General features: G+C 52.8%; 1 protein-coding gene and 1 long non-coding RNA gene across 4 annotated transcripts in view; one reads left to right on the top strand and one right to left on the bottom strand.

Moving 5' to 3' along the window:
* Positions 1-1,898: 1,898 nt before the first annotated feature.
* ARSA (arylsulfatase A) lies at positions 1,899-4,990 on the bottom strand. 2 transcript variants are annotated; one of them, XM_032266274.1, is made up of 9 exons: positions 4,825-4,926; positions 4,395-4,631; positions 4,006-4,246; positions 3,675-3,893; positions 3,432-3,601; positions 3,008-3,132; positions 2,789-2,916; positions 2,443-2,545; positions 1,899-2,328 (listed from the first exon to the last, which is right to left on the bottom strand). In XM_032266274.1, exons 2-9 carry the CDS (start codon positions 4,610-4,612, stop codon positions 2,009-2,011), a joined length of 1,524 nt encoding a protein of 507 aa, XP_032122165.1. In that variant the 5' UTR covers positions 4,613-4,631; positions 4,825-4,926; the 3' UTR covers positions 1,899-2,008. The 2 variants fall into 2 exon arrangements, with proteins under 2 accessions (XP_032122165.1, XP_032122164.1); XM_032266273.1 differs by having other exon boundaries at positions 4,395-4,990.
* An 87-nt stretch (positions 4,991-5,077) lies between these two features.
* Positions 5,078-11,769, top strand: part of LOC116541772 — a 10,159-nt gene continuing 3,467 nt past the window's right edge. The window contains exons 1-3 of one of the 2 annotated variants that reach the window (XR_004264943.1): positions 5,078-5,351; positions 7,754-7,905; positions 10,926-10,982. This is a non-coding gene — a long non-coding RNA (uncharacterized LOC116541772). Of the gene's footprint in view, positions 5,352-7,753; positions 7,906-10,925; positions 10,983-11,769 lie in introns of those variants that run through there. The other variant, XR_004264942.1, reaches the window with a different exon arrangement.

Below are 11,769 nucleotides of genomic sequence, written 5' to 3' on the forward strand. Positions count from 1 at the left end.
TGGGGAGGTGTCTGAACACTGGATGGTGCTCCTCTCAGTTGGCCAACACTGAGGGAGCACCTGCTGTGTGACTGGCCATCTGGGCAGGCACATGGGCCTGGCATCAGTGTGCCATGCCACGCAGACACAGGCAGGTACTCAGACGGTCCTTCCCTGCAGAGAAGGCCAACAATGGAGGCAGAGCATTGCTGTTGGAGGGAACAGCCAGGCCAGCCCACTACGACTGGGGGGGACAGGGGCAGGGGTGGAGGCCTCAAGGGCAAACTGGGTCACTGTAAGGAGTTTGGATTTTGAGTGAGAAGCCTGTGGAATTTTCAGCAGGAATAGATGCTCAAACCCAACCTCATGTTTTATTTATTTATTTACAGGCAGGATCTCACTCTGTCTCCAAGGCTGAAGTACAATGGTACGATTATAGCTCACTACAGCCTCGTCCTACTGGGCTGAAGTGATCCTCTCCTCTCAGCCTCCCAAATTTCTAGGACAACTGCCACCATGCCTGGCTAATTAAACAGATATTGTTGGCTGGGTACAGTGGCTCACGCCTGTAATCCCAGCACTTTGGGAAGCTGAGGTAGATGGATCTCCTGAGGTCAGGAGTTCGAGACCACCCTGGCCAACATGGTAAAATCCTGTATCTACTAAATAAAAAAAAAATTAGCTGGGTGTGGTGGCACGCATCTGTAGTCCCAGCTACTCAGGAGGCTGAGGCAAGACAGTTGCTGGAATCCAGGAGGCAGAGGTTGCAGTGTGCCAACATCACGCCATTGTATCCAGCTTGGGCGAGAGTGAGACTCCGTCTCAAAAAACAAAAAATTATTTTAGAGCTGGCATCTCACTATGTTGCCCAGGCTGGTCTGAATTCTTGGTCTCAGGCAAGCCTTTCACCTCAGCCCCACAAAGCACTGGGATTACAGGAGTGAGCCACCATGTCCAGCCTAACAGATGGTGTTTTTTTTTTTGAGACAGAGTTTCACTCTTGTTGTCCAGGCTTGAGTGCAATGGCGTGAACTTGGCTCACCACAACCTCTGCCTCCTGGGTTCAAGTGATTCTCTGCCTCAGTCTCCTGAATAGCTGGAATTACAGGCTTGTACCACCATACCCAGCTAATTTTGTATTTTTAATAGAGACAGGGTTTCTCTATGTTGGTCAGGCTGGTCTTAAACTCCTGATCTCAGGTGATCTGCCTGCCTCAGTCTCCCAGAGTGCTGGGATTATAAGCATGAGACACCACATCCAGCCAATAGATATTTTTAAGAGATCACTTTATCTGCTGGGTGGAGAATCATTCGTTGTGGGTCAAAAGGTGAAGGCAGGAGCAGAAGGTGAGCACAGGTGAAATGCAGAGCCCTAGGAGGGTGGGGGGCCCAGCAGGGCTGTCTCAGGGGCTGCTGCTGTGCCTTCCTAGGACTCTGGGCCCCTTATCCACACCTGGAGGGTGCAACTCATCACCTGGCTTCAGACAGGTTTCTGATAAGAACCAAGGAGGTCTAGTGTGTGTGCCTCTAAGAACGCTTCTTCTTGGGGAAAATTCTGTCTCTCTCTCAGGCACTTTGCATCTTCTGAGTCTTTTGGCCACTGCACCCTCACACCCTCGCCACCCTGCTCCTGGCATTTACAGGCACGTGGCGCTGCTCCCATGAACAGATGTCCCCACGTTTTCATGGCTGACGTGCGCATGTGTGCAACGACCCACGCAGATCGCCAAAGTGCCAGGGCAGCTTCTAGAGCCATGACACCAGGGTTCAAATCCCAGCCCAACTTCTTTCTGGCTGAGCGATCTAGCTGGACTTGGACAAGTCCTGAGCCTCTCTGGACCTCAGTTTCCTCATTTGTGCCACAGGGGAACGGCACCGACATCACAGCATTACCACAGGATTAGATGAATTGTCACACCTGCAAGTCTCAACTGCTGTTATTACATTATCAGGTACAAACGCCACCTGCACCTCCCCCACAGGCTCACAGTCATGAGCTATCACATGCCCAGGCAGGCCCAGGGGCCCCTCAGGCATGGGGATCTGGGCAGTGGCAGCAGGCTGGGTGGGGAGTACAGCTGGGCTGGCAGCAGATTTGCAGGTTGGGGTCCTCACCCCGGGCCACCTGGCTGGGACCGAAGGTCACAGAAGCATCTAACTGGGCCTTGAGCAGCTGAAGCTGCTTCATGGCCTGCAGCACCTCTGGGGTGGCCTTGGCCACACCCCCCAGAAGGTTGTAGTTTTCACCAGGGTCCTCGGATAGGTCATAGAGCAGTGGGGGCTCATGAGCCGTCAGAGAGCTGGAGGCATGGCAGGCAGGGTCTGGAGTGGTCTCACTGTGGGCAGAGCCTGGGGAGGGGGCCAATTCTGAGCACAGGCAAGAGCGAGAGAAGGGGCCAGGGATCTGGGGCTCCTTGGAGGGGTCTGCAGGTCAGGGGAAGGGATCCATGGGGAGGGAGTTACCCTGGGTGAAGAAGTGAGCTTTGTATTTTCCGCTCCGCACAGCAAAAACCCCACGGACCTCGTCTGGGTAGGACGGGTAGAAGAAGAGAGATTGCCGAGGGCTCTGGGGACAGAGTCAGGGGTTATGCGGCGGGACAGGCCCTGAGCATCACACATACCCAGAGCTGCAAGACCTGGTGTGAGGCCCTGGACGTGGACCACTTCTCACCCACCCAAGAACCTGAAACATGCCACCACTTGGATGCCACTCAATGCAGGAGGCGCTGAGGCACGGACTCTCAGGCACTGCCCACACTCACCCCAGGACAGGGGCCGAGGAGCTGGGATCAGGGGTCACTGGTCTTACCTTGCCTGTGCCCAGCAGCAGGGGGCTGAGGTCAAAGCCATCCAAGGTGACATTGGGCAGTGGGGCCCCAGCCAGGGCTGCCAGGGTAGGCAGCAGGTCCAGGGAGCTGGACAGCTCGTGGGTCACGCCTGGGGGCAGGAGGCTGTTGGGTCACTCAGTTCACCATCAGGGTTGGGATGGTAGGGCCATGGTTCCCAAGGAGAAGGCCTGCGGACTGACCAGGAGTGATGTGACCGGGCCAGAAGGCCAAGGCAGGCTCTCGGACACCCCCCTCGTAGGTCGTCCCCTTTCCACACCTCAGGAGGCCAGAGCAGCCGCCTCGGGACATGCGCATCGTCTCAGGTCTGGACACAGGAGGAGATCATGAGCCATGGAGCCACAGCCTCTGAGCCACCGAAGGTGACTAGTGGCCCCACATCTCTAAGTCACAAAACTTGCCTGGAAGTGCCCAGCACGAGCCCAGGGCCTCCCAGGCCTACCAAAACCAGTTCTCTGTGCACTTGTGTCTCCTGGCGCACTATCAGTTCCAGCAATGTGGCCAGTGTCTCCTGACACCACCTTACCCACTATGTTCTTGAACTGCAAGGCACCCAGGGTCCTGGCCTGTGACAGGTGGGAGCACTCCGCCATCCTGCTGGCATACCCATTGTCTGCTGTGAAGATGACCAGCGTCTCTTCAAGCAGTCCCAGGTCCCCTATGGCTGTCATCAGGGCCCCCACAGCTGCATCCAGCTCCATCAGCGAGTCCCCAAATGGCCCTCGGCCTGAACGCTCTGCAAAGCTCTGCCCACTGAACTGAGGGTAGTGGGTGTGCTGGGGGCAAAGACTGGAGTTAGCACTGGGTAGGGGTCATGGGCAGCCGGGGCATGGGGCCAAGATCACTTACGTGAGAGGCATAGTACAGGAAGAAGGGGCGATCCTGGCGCTGGGCGTCAGCCATGAGGTCACGGGCGAATGCAATGTAGCGGGCCTCTAGTCCAGGCAGCCAGGGGGGCTGTGCCTCCACTGACAGGTTGGCCAACAGTGGGATGGGGACTAGGCCCTGGTCACAGCCGCCATCACAGGGTGTATCCGGGGGGAAGCAGGTCAGGTTCTGGCAGGGGCCCTGAGGGGGGCAGCTCCAGTGAGGGCTGGGCTGGCAGATGGGGCGGAGGGAGGATCAAGGGCTGGGGACTTTGGGAGGTGGGTGGGTAGCTGAGGGTCCCGGGGGTTCCTACCTGGTCGTGGGAGTATGGAATGCCTAGAAATCGATGGAAGCCCTGATGCGGGGGCAGGAAAGCCCCCTCAGGCCCCACCCCAAGGTGCCACTTGCCAGCCATTCCTGTGAGGTAGCCTTGGGCAGCCAGGACCTCGGCCAGGGTAACCTCCTCCAGGGGCAGGCCCCCCCGGGAGCTGGGCACCAGGACTCCAGGGTACATGCCCATCCGAACCGGAAGCCGGCCGGTCAGGAGGGCGGCCCTGTAGGACAAGTCAGACAGAAATGCGGCCTTCCCCAGAGAGACAGAGAGGGAGAGAGACAGACGGTTTTCCCTCTCTCCTGCAATCCATTTCACGTCCGGGAGGAACGGGATGGAGGGGCGGGGAAGGGGCGCAGCCCCCTCCTTACCGAGAGGGTGTGCACAGAGACACAGGCACGTAGAAGTCTGTGAACCGCAGCCCCCCTGCTGCCAGCTGGTCCAGGTTCGGGGTGGTGGAGCTGGGGTGCCCATAGCAGCCCAAATCCCCATAGCCGAGGTCGTCAGCAAAGATCAGCACGATGTTGGGCGGGCGGGCGGCGGCCAGGCCAGCAGCCAGGGCCAGGAGGAGGGTCCGCGGTGCCCCCATGGACACGGGACCGAGGGGTCTGCCCCCAGAGAGGGAGGGCCCCTGGGCCCCAGCAGGCTCTTTCCGAGACCCCAGACCCAGGTACCGCCCTCCGCTGGGGCCCCAGACCCCAGGACTCCCCGACCAAGTTCCGGAGGACCGGGGCCGGACAGAGCCCGGAGACCGTGGGCTGGGACGTGACTCCCCAAGTCCCTCCTCCGGGACCGGGACACCTCCAGATTCTCGAGCGCAGATTCGATCGCCTTCCGCCGGCGGTCCGGGCTCAGGGTCGGGCATAAGTCACCTCACGCCGAGCAGCAGATTCGGGGCCGCGGCCGACGCGGCTCGGAGCTCGGGGGGCGGGTCCGGGGCTGCGGCGCTTCCGCCTCGGCCCCGCCCGAGACCTGAGTTCTCGCGAGACGGGGCCGGGGCCGGGGCGGCCCGGGGCGAGGGGCGTGGCCGCGCGTGCGCGCTCCGAGCCCGCGGTCTGCGCCCGAGGCGGTCTCGCCGCGGGCCAGGGCGGGTTCCGGCCGCTTCTGCGCGGTCGGCTCCGGCCGCGGCGTCCGGGCTGCGCGGGGCTCGGCGCGGCGCAGTGTCCGGCGGCCTCTCGGTCCGGGTCTTCTCCTGAGGAGGAGCGGCGCGCCCGGCGACCCGAGACTGAGCGCGGACAGAAATGGCCACCCGGTCAATGAGCAAAGCGCAAGGAAAACCGTGCGGGCCCCGGACTAGCAGAAGCCTCGACACGCTTTCTCCTGCGTAGGTGTGTCTGTGTGCGTGTGCGCTGCGGTGTGGGTGCGGGGCTGGTGTGCGAGTGTGCGGCCTGAGGGGCGTGTGCGGCGTTTGAGGGGCGTGTGCGGGGTTTGAGGGGCGTGTGCGGCCGTGAGGGGCGTGTGCGGGGCTTGAGGGGCGTGTGCGGCGTTTGAGGGGCGTGTGCGGCCGTGAGGGGCGTGTGCGGCCGTGAGGGGCGTGTGCGGCCTTGAGGGGCGTGTGCGGCCGTGAGGGGCGTGTGCGGCGTTTCAGGTTGTGTGTGTCTCGTTTGAGGGGCGTGTGGTGTTTGAGGGGTATATAATGTTTGAGGTTTGTGTGTGTGTTTGAGGTGTGTGTGTAGGGTGTATGTGGTGTTTCGGAGGTATATTTGGGTGGTATTTGAGGGGTGTGTGTGTAGTGTTAGAGGTGTGGCATGCGTGTGTTTGTGGTGGTTGTGTGTGTGTGTGTGTCTGCGGTGTGTGTGTGTGGTGTGTGTTTGGGGTGGTTGAGGCATGCTGTGGTGGGGAATGTGTGTCGGGTCCAGTCTGGCCTGCCTCAGGGTTACGCTGCTGGGGAAAAGCTCATCTGAAGGCAACATGATTGTGCCCTAGCTCCTTCATTGGACAACCTTGGACTTAACCTTTTTGATCTTGAAGGAAACCAAAATATGTGACCTTAAAATATATCTCCTTGACATGGCTGAAGACAGTTACTCAGAAGGACTGGAAATAGAATAGCTAAAAAGCTGTCTTTTGTGGGGGAGATTTGCATCTGTGGAGAGAATCTATATTGATGCGGCCGGGCTTTCTCTGAGGCCTTCCCTTGCCTGATGTGGGAAGAGTAACGGAGTCTAACACCTTTAAAGGTCTGAAGGGAACATTCACCATCTATTCTCTCTGAGGGCTGCTACCTGTGAGGTTTCATCTATAGAGCAAGGCCACCTTTGCCAGCCAGGCCTCCTCTCCTCTCCCTCCTGTAACTGGTCTTGCTGCTGTAACTTGATTTTCCACCATAACCTGTTTATGGCCATGCTTTGAGTCCCCGTTCTTTCTTTAACCTCAAGATGGTATATAAGCTTCTGAATCCCATTGGGAGGTTGGGGTCATCACTCTGGTTCTCACTGTGTGTATGAATAAATCTGTATGCCTTTTGTCTTATTAATCTGGCTTTTGTCAGTTGATTTTCTGTGAGTTCTCTAAGTTCAGACGGTTTTCTCTAGGCTCCTACAGTTTTGGTGTAGTCAGTTGGATAACTAAAGTCACTCTACTGGGAGCCTCCATCAAGGGAACCCAGGATCTGACAAGCTGACAGAAGGGTAAGAAAGTTTTAGCAGCTAGGCTCCTGGCCTCTCTGTGGAATCTTGTCAAACCAATGGTAAAAATCATTGTTTATTTTGTTTTCCTCTTCTAAGTCTTTTTTTTTTTTTTTTTTTTTTTAGATGGAGTTTCACTCTTGTTGCCCAGGCTGGAGTGTAATGGTGTGACCTTGGCTCACTGCAACCTCCACCTCCCAGGTTCAAGCAATTCTCCTGCCTCAGCCTCCCAAGTAGCTCGGATTAAAGGCATGTACCACCACACCCGGCTCATTTTTTGTATTTTTAGTAGAGACAGGATTTCTCCATGTTGGTCAGGCTGGTCTCAAACTCCAGACCTCAGGTGACCCGCCCACCTTGGCCACCTGAAGTGCTTGGATTACATGCGTGAGCCACTATGCCCGGCTCCTCTTCAAAGTCTTAATGAGAGAAATGTATTTATATTGTTTGATTGCTTTTTCCACAGAAATAGTTATCCTTCATCCTTGTCTTTCTATGTTATTCTGTCATAAAGAGGGGTGTCATAGGGTGGAACACAGGCCTAAAACCTCTCAGGCCCAGGGTTTGAGCTGGCCCTGCAGGCTAGTCAGTTTTGCAGCTCTGATCAGATGTGTCTAGTTAGACAAACTTTGCCATGGGTCCCTGAAATAAAAACTGGTTCAGATTCTCCCTCCTTGAGAGCTTGAGTTGTGACCAAGTGGGAGTGATGCAGGGCAGGCAAACCCCACAGTGGAGCTTAGCCAGGGAGGGTTCTTGGCTTTGCCCAGGAAAGAATTCAAAGACAAGCCAGGGGTAGAAAAAAACAGCTTTATTGAACAGGTGGCGTTACAGCTCTGTGACTGCTCCTGCAGAGCAGGGCTACTCTGTGGGCAAAGAGTAACAGCTCAGGGCAGTTTTGCAGTCACATTTATACCCACTTTTGATTGCATGAAGATTAAAGGGTAGTTTATGCAGAAATTTCTAGAGAAGGAGTAGTAATCATCGGGTCATTGCCATGGAAAGGGGTGGTAACTCCTGGGTGTTACCATGGTAATGGTAAGCTGATGTGACACAGTGGCCGGCATATCTGATTGAAACCTGCTTTTGCCCCAACCCTGTTTTAGTCCTCAACCTGGTCAACTGTCCAAGCCCTGCCTCTGGAGTCAAGTCCTGCCACCTACCTCAGGAACACTCTCTTGGTCTCTGCCATTCAGAGGTAGTGATTGGCAGGTCACATCCTGTGGTCAGTCTGAAAATGGTTGGGAACCCAAGACAGGTAAGATTTTAAGCAGCACAGTTTTTGTTCAGAATGTGTCAAGCTCTCAGTTTGTCTTAAGAAGTCCCTGCCAGGTGAGGTGTCAGAGCCCCCACATTAGGAAGTGGTCAACTTTCGGGTTGGTAAAAAGAGTTTACTGACAACAGTATAGGTTTGAAAAAGGAAAGTTTGGCTGGGCATCATGGCTCTTGCGAGTAATGCCAGCACTTTGGGAGGCCAAGGTGGGTGGATCACCTCAGGTCAGGAGTTTGAGACCAGCCTGGCCAACATGGAGAAACCCTATCACTACTGAAATATAAAAATTAGCCAGGTGTGGTGGCACGTGCCTGTGGTCCCAGCTACTCAGGAGGCTGAGGCAGGAGAATCGCTTGAACTTGGGAGGTGGAGGGTGCAGTGAACTGAGACAGAGCAAGACTGTCTCGGGGAAAAAAAAAAAAAAGAAGTTTGCTAGGCACAGTGGCTCACACGTGTAATCCCAGCACTTTGGGAGCCTGAGGTGGGTGGATCACCTGAGGTCAGGGGTTCAAGACCAGCTTGGCCAACATGATGAAACCCTGTCTCTACTAAAAATACCTCCCCCCCAAAAAAAAAATTAGCTGGGCATGGTGGCGGGAGACTTATAATCCTGGCTACTTGGGAGGCTGAGGCAGGAGAATCGCTTGAACCTGGGAGGCGAAGGTTGCAGTGAGCTGAGATTGTGCCATTGCACTCCAGCCTGGGCAACAAGAGTAAAACACTGTTTGTGGGGGGCGGGGGGGGGGGGGGGGGAGACGGGGACACGACGGACAACAAAAGTTTATAAGTTCATTAGCAAGAACGCTACAGAAGAGTGTAGTGGGGTGCCTCATCGAGAGGACTGAGCGTGCTGGGTGGATTTTTACTTAGGGGTATTTATAGACCTTAAAGTGGGGGCATAACAGTAATTTGGACCATATTGGCCATGTAGGTCATGATAAACGATTACATTTGTAGTAATTTTGTTGCCTTAATGTCAGCAAGTGTTGCACAATGAGTTTCGGCCTGGCATTCCAGAGATGTATAGAAATTCTAGTTACATAGCTGGGCATGGTGGCGCGTGCCTGTAATCCCAGCTACTCGGGAGGCTGAGGCAGGAGAATTGCCTGAACCCAGGAGGCGGAGGTTGCGGTGAGCCGAGATCGCGCCATTGCACTCCAGCCTGGGTAACAAGAGCGAAACTCCATCCCAAAAAAAAAAAAAAAAAGAAATTCTAGTTACAATTTTTTGGGGGGAAAAGAAATCTGGAACCAAATGCCTGCTTTAGATAACAGGGAAGTCTAGACACTTCTAATTTTCCCCAGATAAGGAGTTTTGCCTCTGATGGCCTGTTTAATGGCTGCCAGGTGGTCTTTGCTCCCTCTAAATTTCTCAGATAAGGAGTTTTTGTCTCTAGGGCCTGTTAAATGGTCACTAGGTGATTTTCACTCTCCTCAGTCCCATCTATAAAGGGCTATTGTTGTCTTAATCCTTGTTGCCTGGTCAGTCCTCAGAAAGTCCAATCCCAGCAGGGCCTACCCTGTGTCACAGGTTAATGAGTCTGTGACCGGCAGCCATGTACAAATCTGTGGGTTACTGGAGGGACTGTATGTATAAACACCATCCTTAACTGTCTCTGGCAACAAGAGTCTTTTGCTATCTTTGCCTATTCCTGGGAGTGAATTTTGGGGGCATCATTGGATCTACCTCTTTTGTGTCCTCTCTAAATCTGGGAAATTGCCTTTTGGGCTTTCCATGAAGAGGCTTATTGGATTGAGTTGCTACTGAAATAAATACATCATTGGAAATTCTGATTGTCAATAGACAAAAGATGAATCCTTTAAATTAGAAAGATCCTTAAATTAAAAAAAAAAAAAAAAATTTTAGAGTTCTCTTATTCTAAACAAATGCCTTATTTGTATTTGTGGGAAAGTTGAAGGAAAGACATAATAGTGTTGTGGCTAGCCTTAGAAACCCTCTTCACAAAATTAAAAAGCAAAAACCTGACTTATAACAAGTTAAAATCCTTTGTATGCTCTAACCGCTTGCTTTGGATCCCTGCAGGATTCACAATGAAGACTGCGCCATCTTGGAAACTACTTAAAATTCTGTAGTTTCACTACCATGGCCTGAGTTCAATTCCCAGTAGAGGAACCAGTCCCTTTTGGTTTGATATTTGTGTGACTTTTGACTTTCTTTTTTTTTTCCCCCCCAAGATGGAGTCTTGTTCTGTCACCAGGCTGGAGTACAGTGGCATGATCTTGACTCACTGCAACCTCTGTCTCCTGGATTTAAGCAATTCTCCTGCCTCAGCCTCCAGAGTAGCTGGGATTATAGGCACACGCAACTATGCCCAGCTAATTTTTTATTTTTTGTATTTTTAGTAGAGACAGGGTTTCACCATGTTGACCAGGCTTGTCTCGAACTCTTGACCTCATGATCTGCCTGCCTTGACCTCCCAAAGTGCTGGGATTACAGGCGTGAGCCACCGCACCTGGCCGACTTTTGACTTTCTGGGGTACTCATTTGTTATTAATCCTTCCCCCTTCCATGGACAGCTTTGATTTCCTTTCTTTTAACTGTCTTTGGGGTGGTTCTGGGTGTTGTAAGGACTGCTTTGTGCCTCTTTGAAGATGCCTGTGTGTCCTTGTTAAGTCTATAACTTTGGTTAAGGCTTATTGGTTTTGATGAGTCACTTGGGAGAGTACCTTTGGTTAAAAAAAAAAAAAAAAGCTCAAAAGCCATGGATATCAGCTGTTTGTCTCAGCTAAAATATGGTCATAAGATATTTGAAAGGAATTTTTTTTTTTTTTTTTTTTTGAGATGGAGTTTTGCTCTTGTTGCCCGGGCTGGAGTGCAATGGCGTGATCTTGGCTCACCACAACCTCCACCTCCTGGGTTCAAGCGATGCTCCTGCCTTAGCCTCCTGAGTAGCTGGGATTACAGGCATGCATATTAGTTTTATTTGGTATGTAAGCATTATACAGAACGCATGGTCAAATAAGAAATAATGTTTAACTTTCCAGGTTGGAGTACAATGGCATCATCTCTGCTTACTGCAACCTCTGCCTCCCGGGTTCAAGTGATTCTCCTGCCTCAGCCTCCTAAGTAGCTGGGATTACAGGTATGCACCACCGTGCCTGGCTTACTTTTTGCATTTTTATTAGAGACGGTGTTTCTCTATGTTGGTCAGGCTGGCCTCAAACTCCTGACCTCAGGTGCTCTGCCTGCCTCAGCCTCCCCAAATGCTGGGATTATAGGCGTGAACCCGGCAACTTTCTTTGAGTTCTATTTGAATAAAGGTGTTATTAATGTGTTCCAAAATGTTACGAAATTCCTAAAATTCTGCTATATCTTGCTATAAGTCATAAGTATTATGTTAAATTGTTGTATGTCACACAAAAAAACAAATTTCCTTGTCAATTGCGTCTTTAACTATCATTTTTCCAAGTCATCTGTCACCCACAGTCAAGTATTGTTTTACTTTGATTCTTTTTAAAAAGCAGCTTGTAATTAGCTACAGTTCAAGACTTGCTTCTCCCTCAAGGAAAGTCATGTAAAGTACCCTGACAAGTACTTTTGAATACAGGTTTCTGGTAACTTTGGAGATCATACCATTGGACTAGGTAAAAAAAACTTTCCAGGACTCCAGTAAAAACACACACAAGGGCCGGGTGCAGTGGCTCAAGCCTGTAATCCCAGCACTTTGGGAGGCCAAGGCGGGTGGATCACGAGGTCAAGAGATCGAGACCATCCTGGTCAACATGGTGAAACCCCGTCTCTACTAAAACTACAAAAAATTAGCTGGGCATGGTGGCACGTACCTGTAATCCCAGCTACTCAGGAGGCTGAGGCAGGAGAATTGCCTGA

This window comes from Sapajus apella, unplaced genomic scaffold, assembly GCF_009761245.1.
Source record: "Sapajus apella isolate SASKATOON/1434 unplaced genomic scaffold, GSC_monkey_1.0 scaffold156, whole genome shotgun sequence".
In the NCBI taxonomy this organism is placed as follows: Eukaryota; Metazoa; Chordata; class Mammalia; order Primates; family Cebidae; genus Sapajus; species Sapajus apella.

Coding starts and splice junctions, on each gene's coding strand:
- ARSA (XM_032266273.1), bottom strand. CDS start 4,888: ATGCCCGACCCTGAGCCCGGACCGCCGGCGGAAGGCGATCGAATCTGC. Junction 4,247..4,394: donor TCTCTGTGCACACCCTCTCG/GTAAGGAGGGGG, acceptor CTTGTCCTACAG/GGCCGCCCTCCTGACCGGCC. Junction 2,546..2,788: donor TGCTGCTGGGCACAGGCAAG/GTAAGACCAGTG, acceptor CTCTGTCCCCAG/AGCCCTCGGCAATCTCTCTT.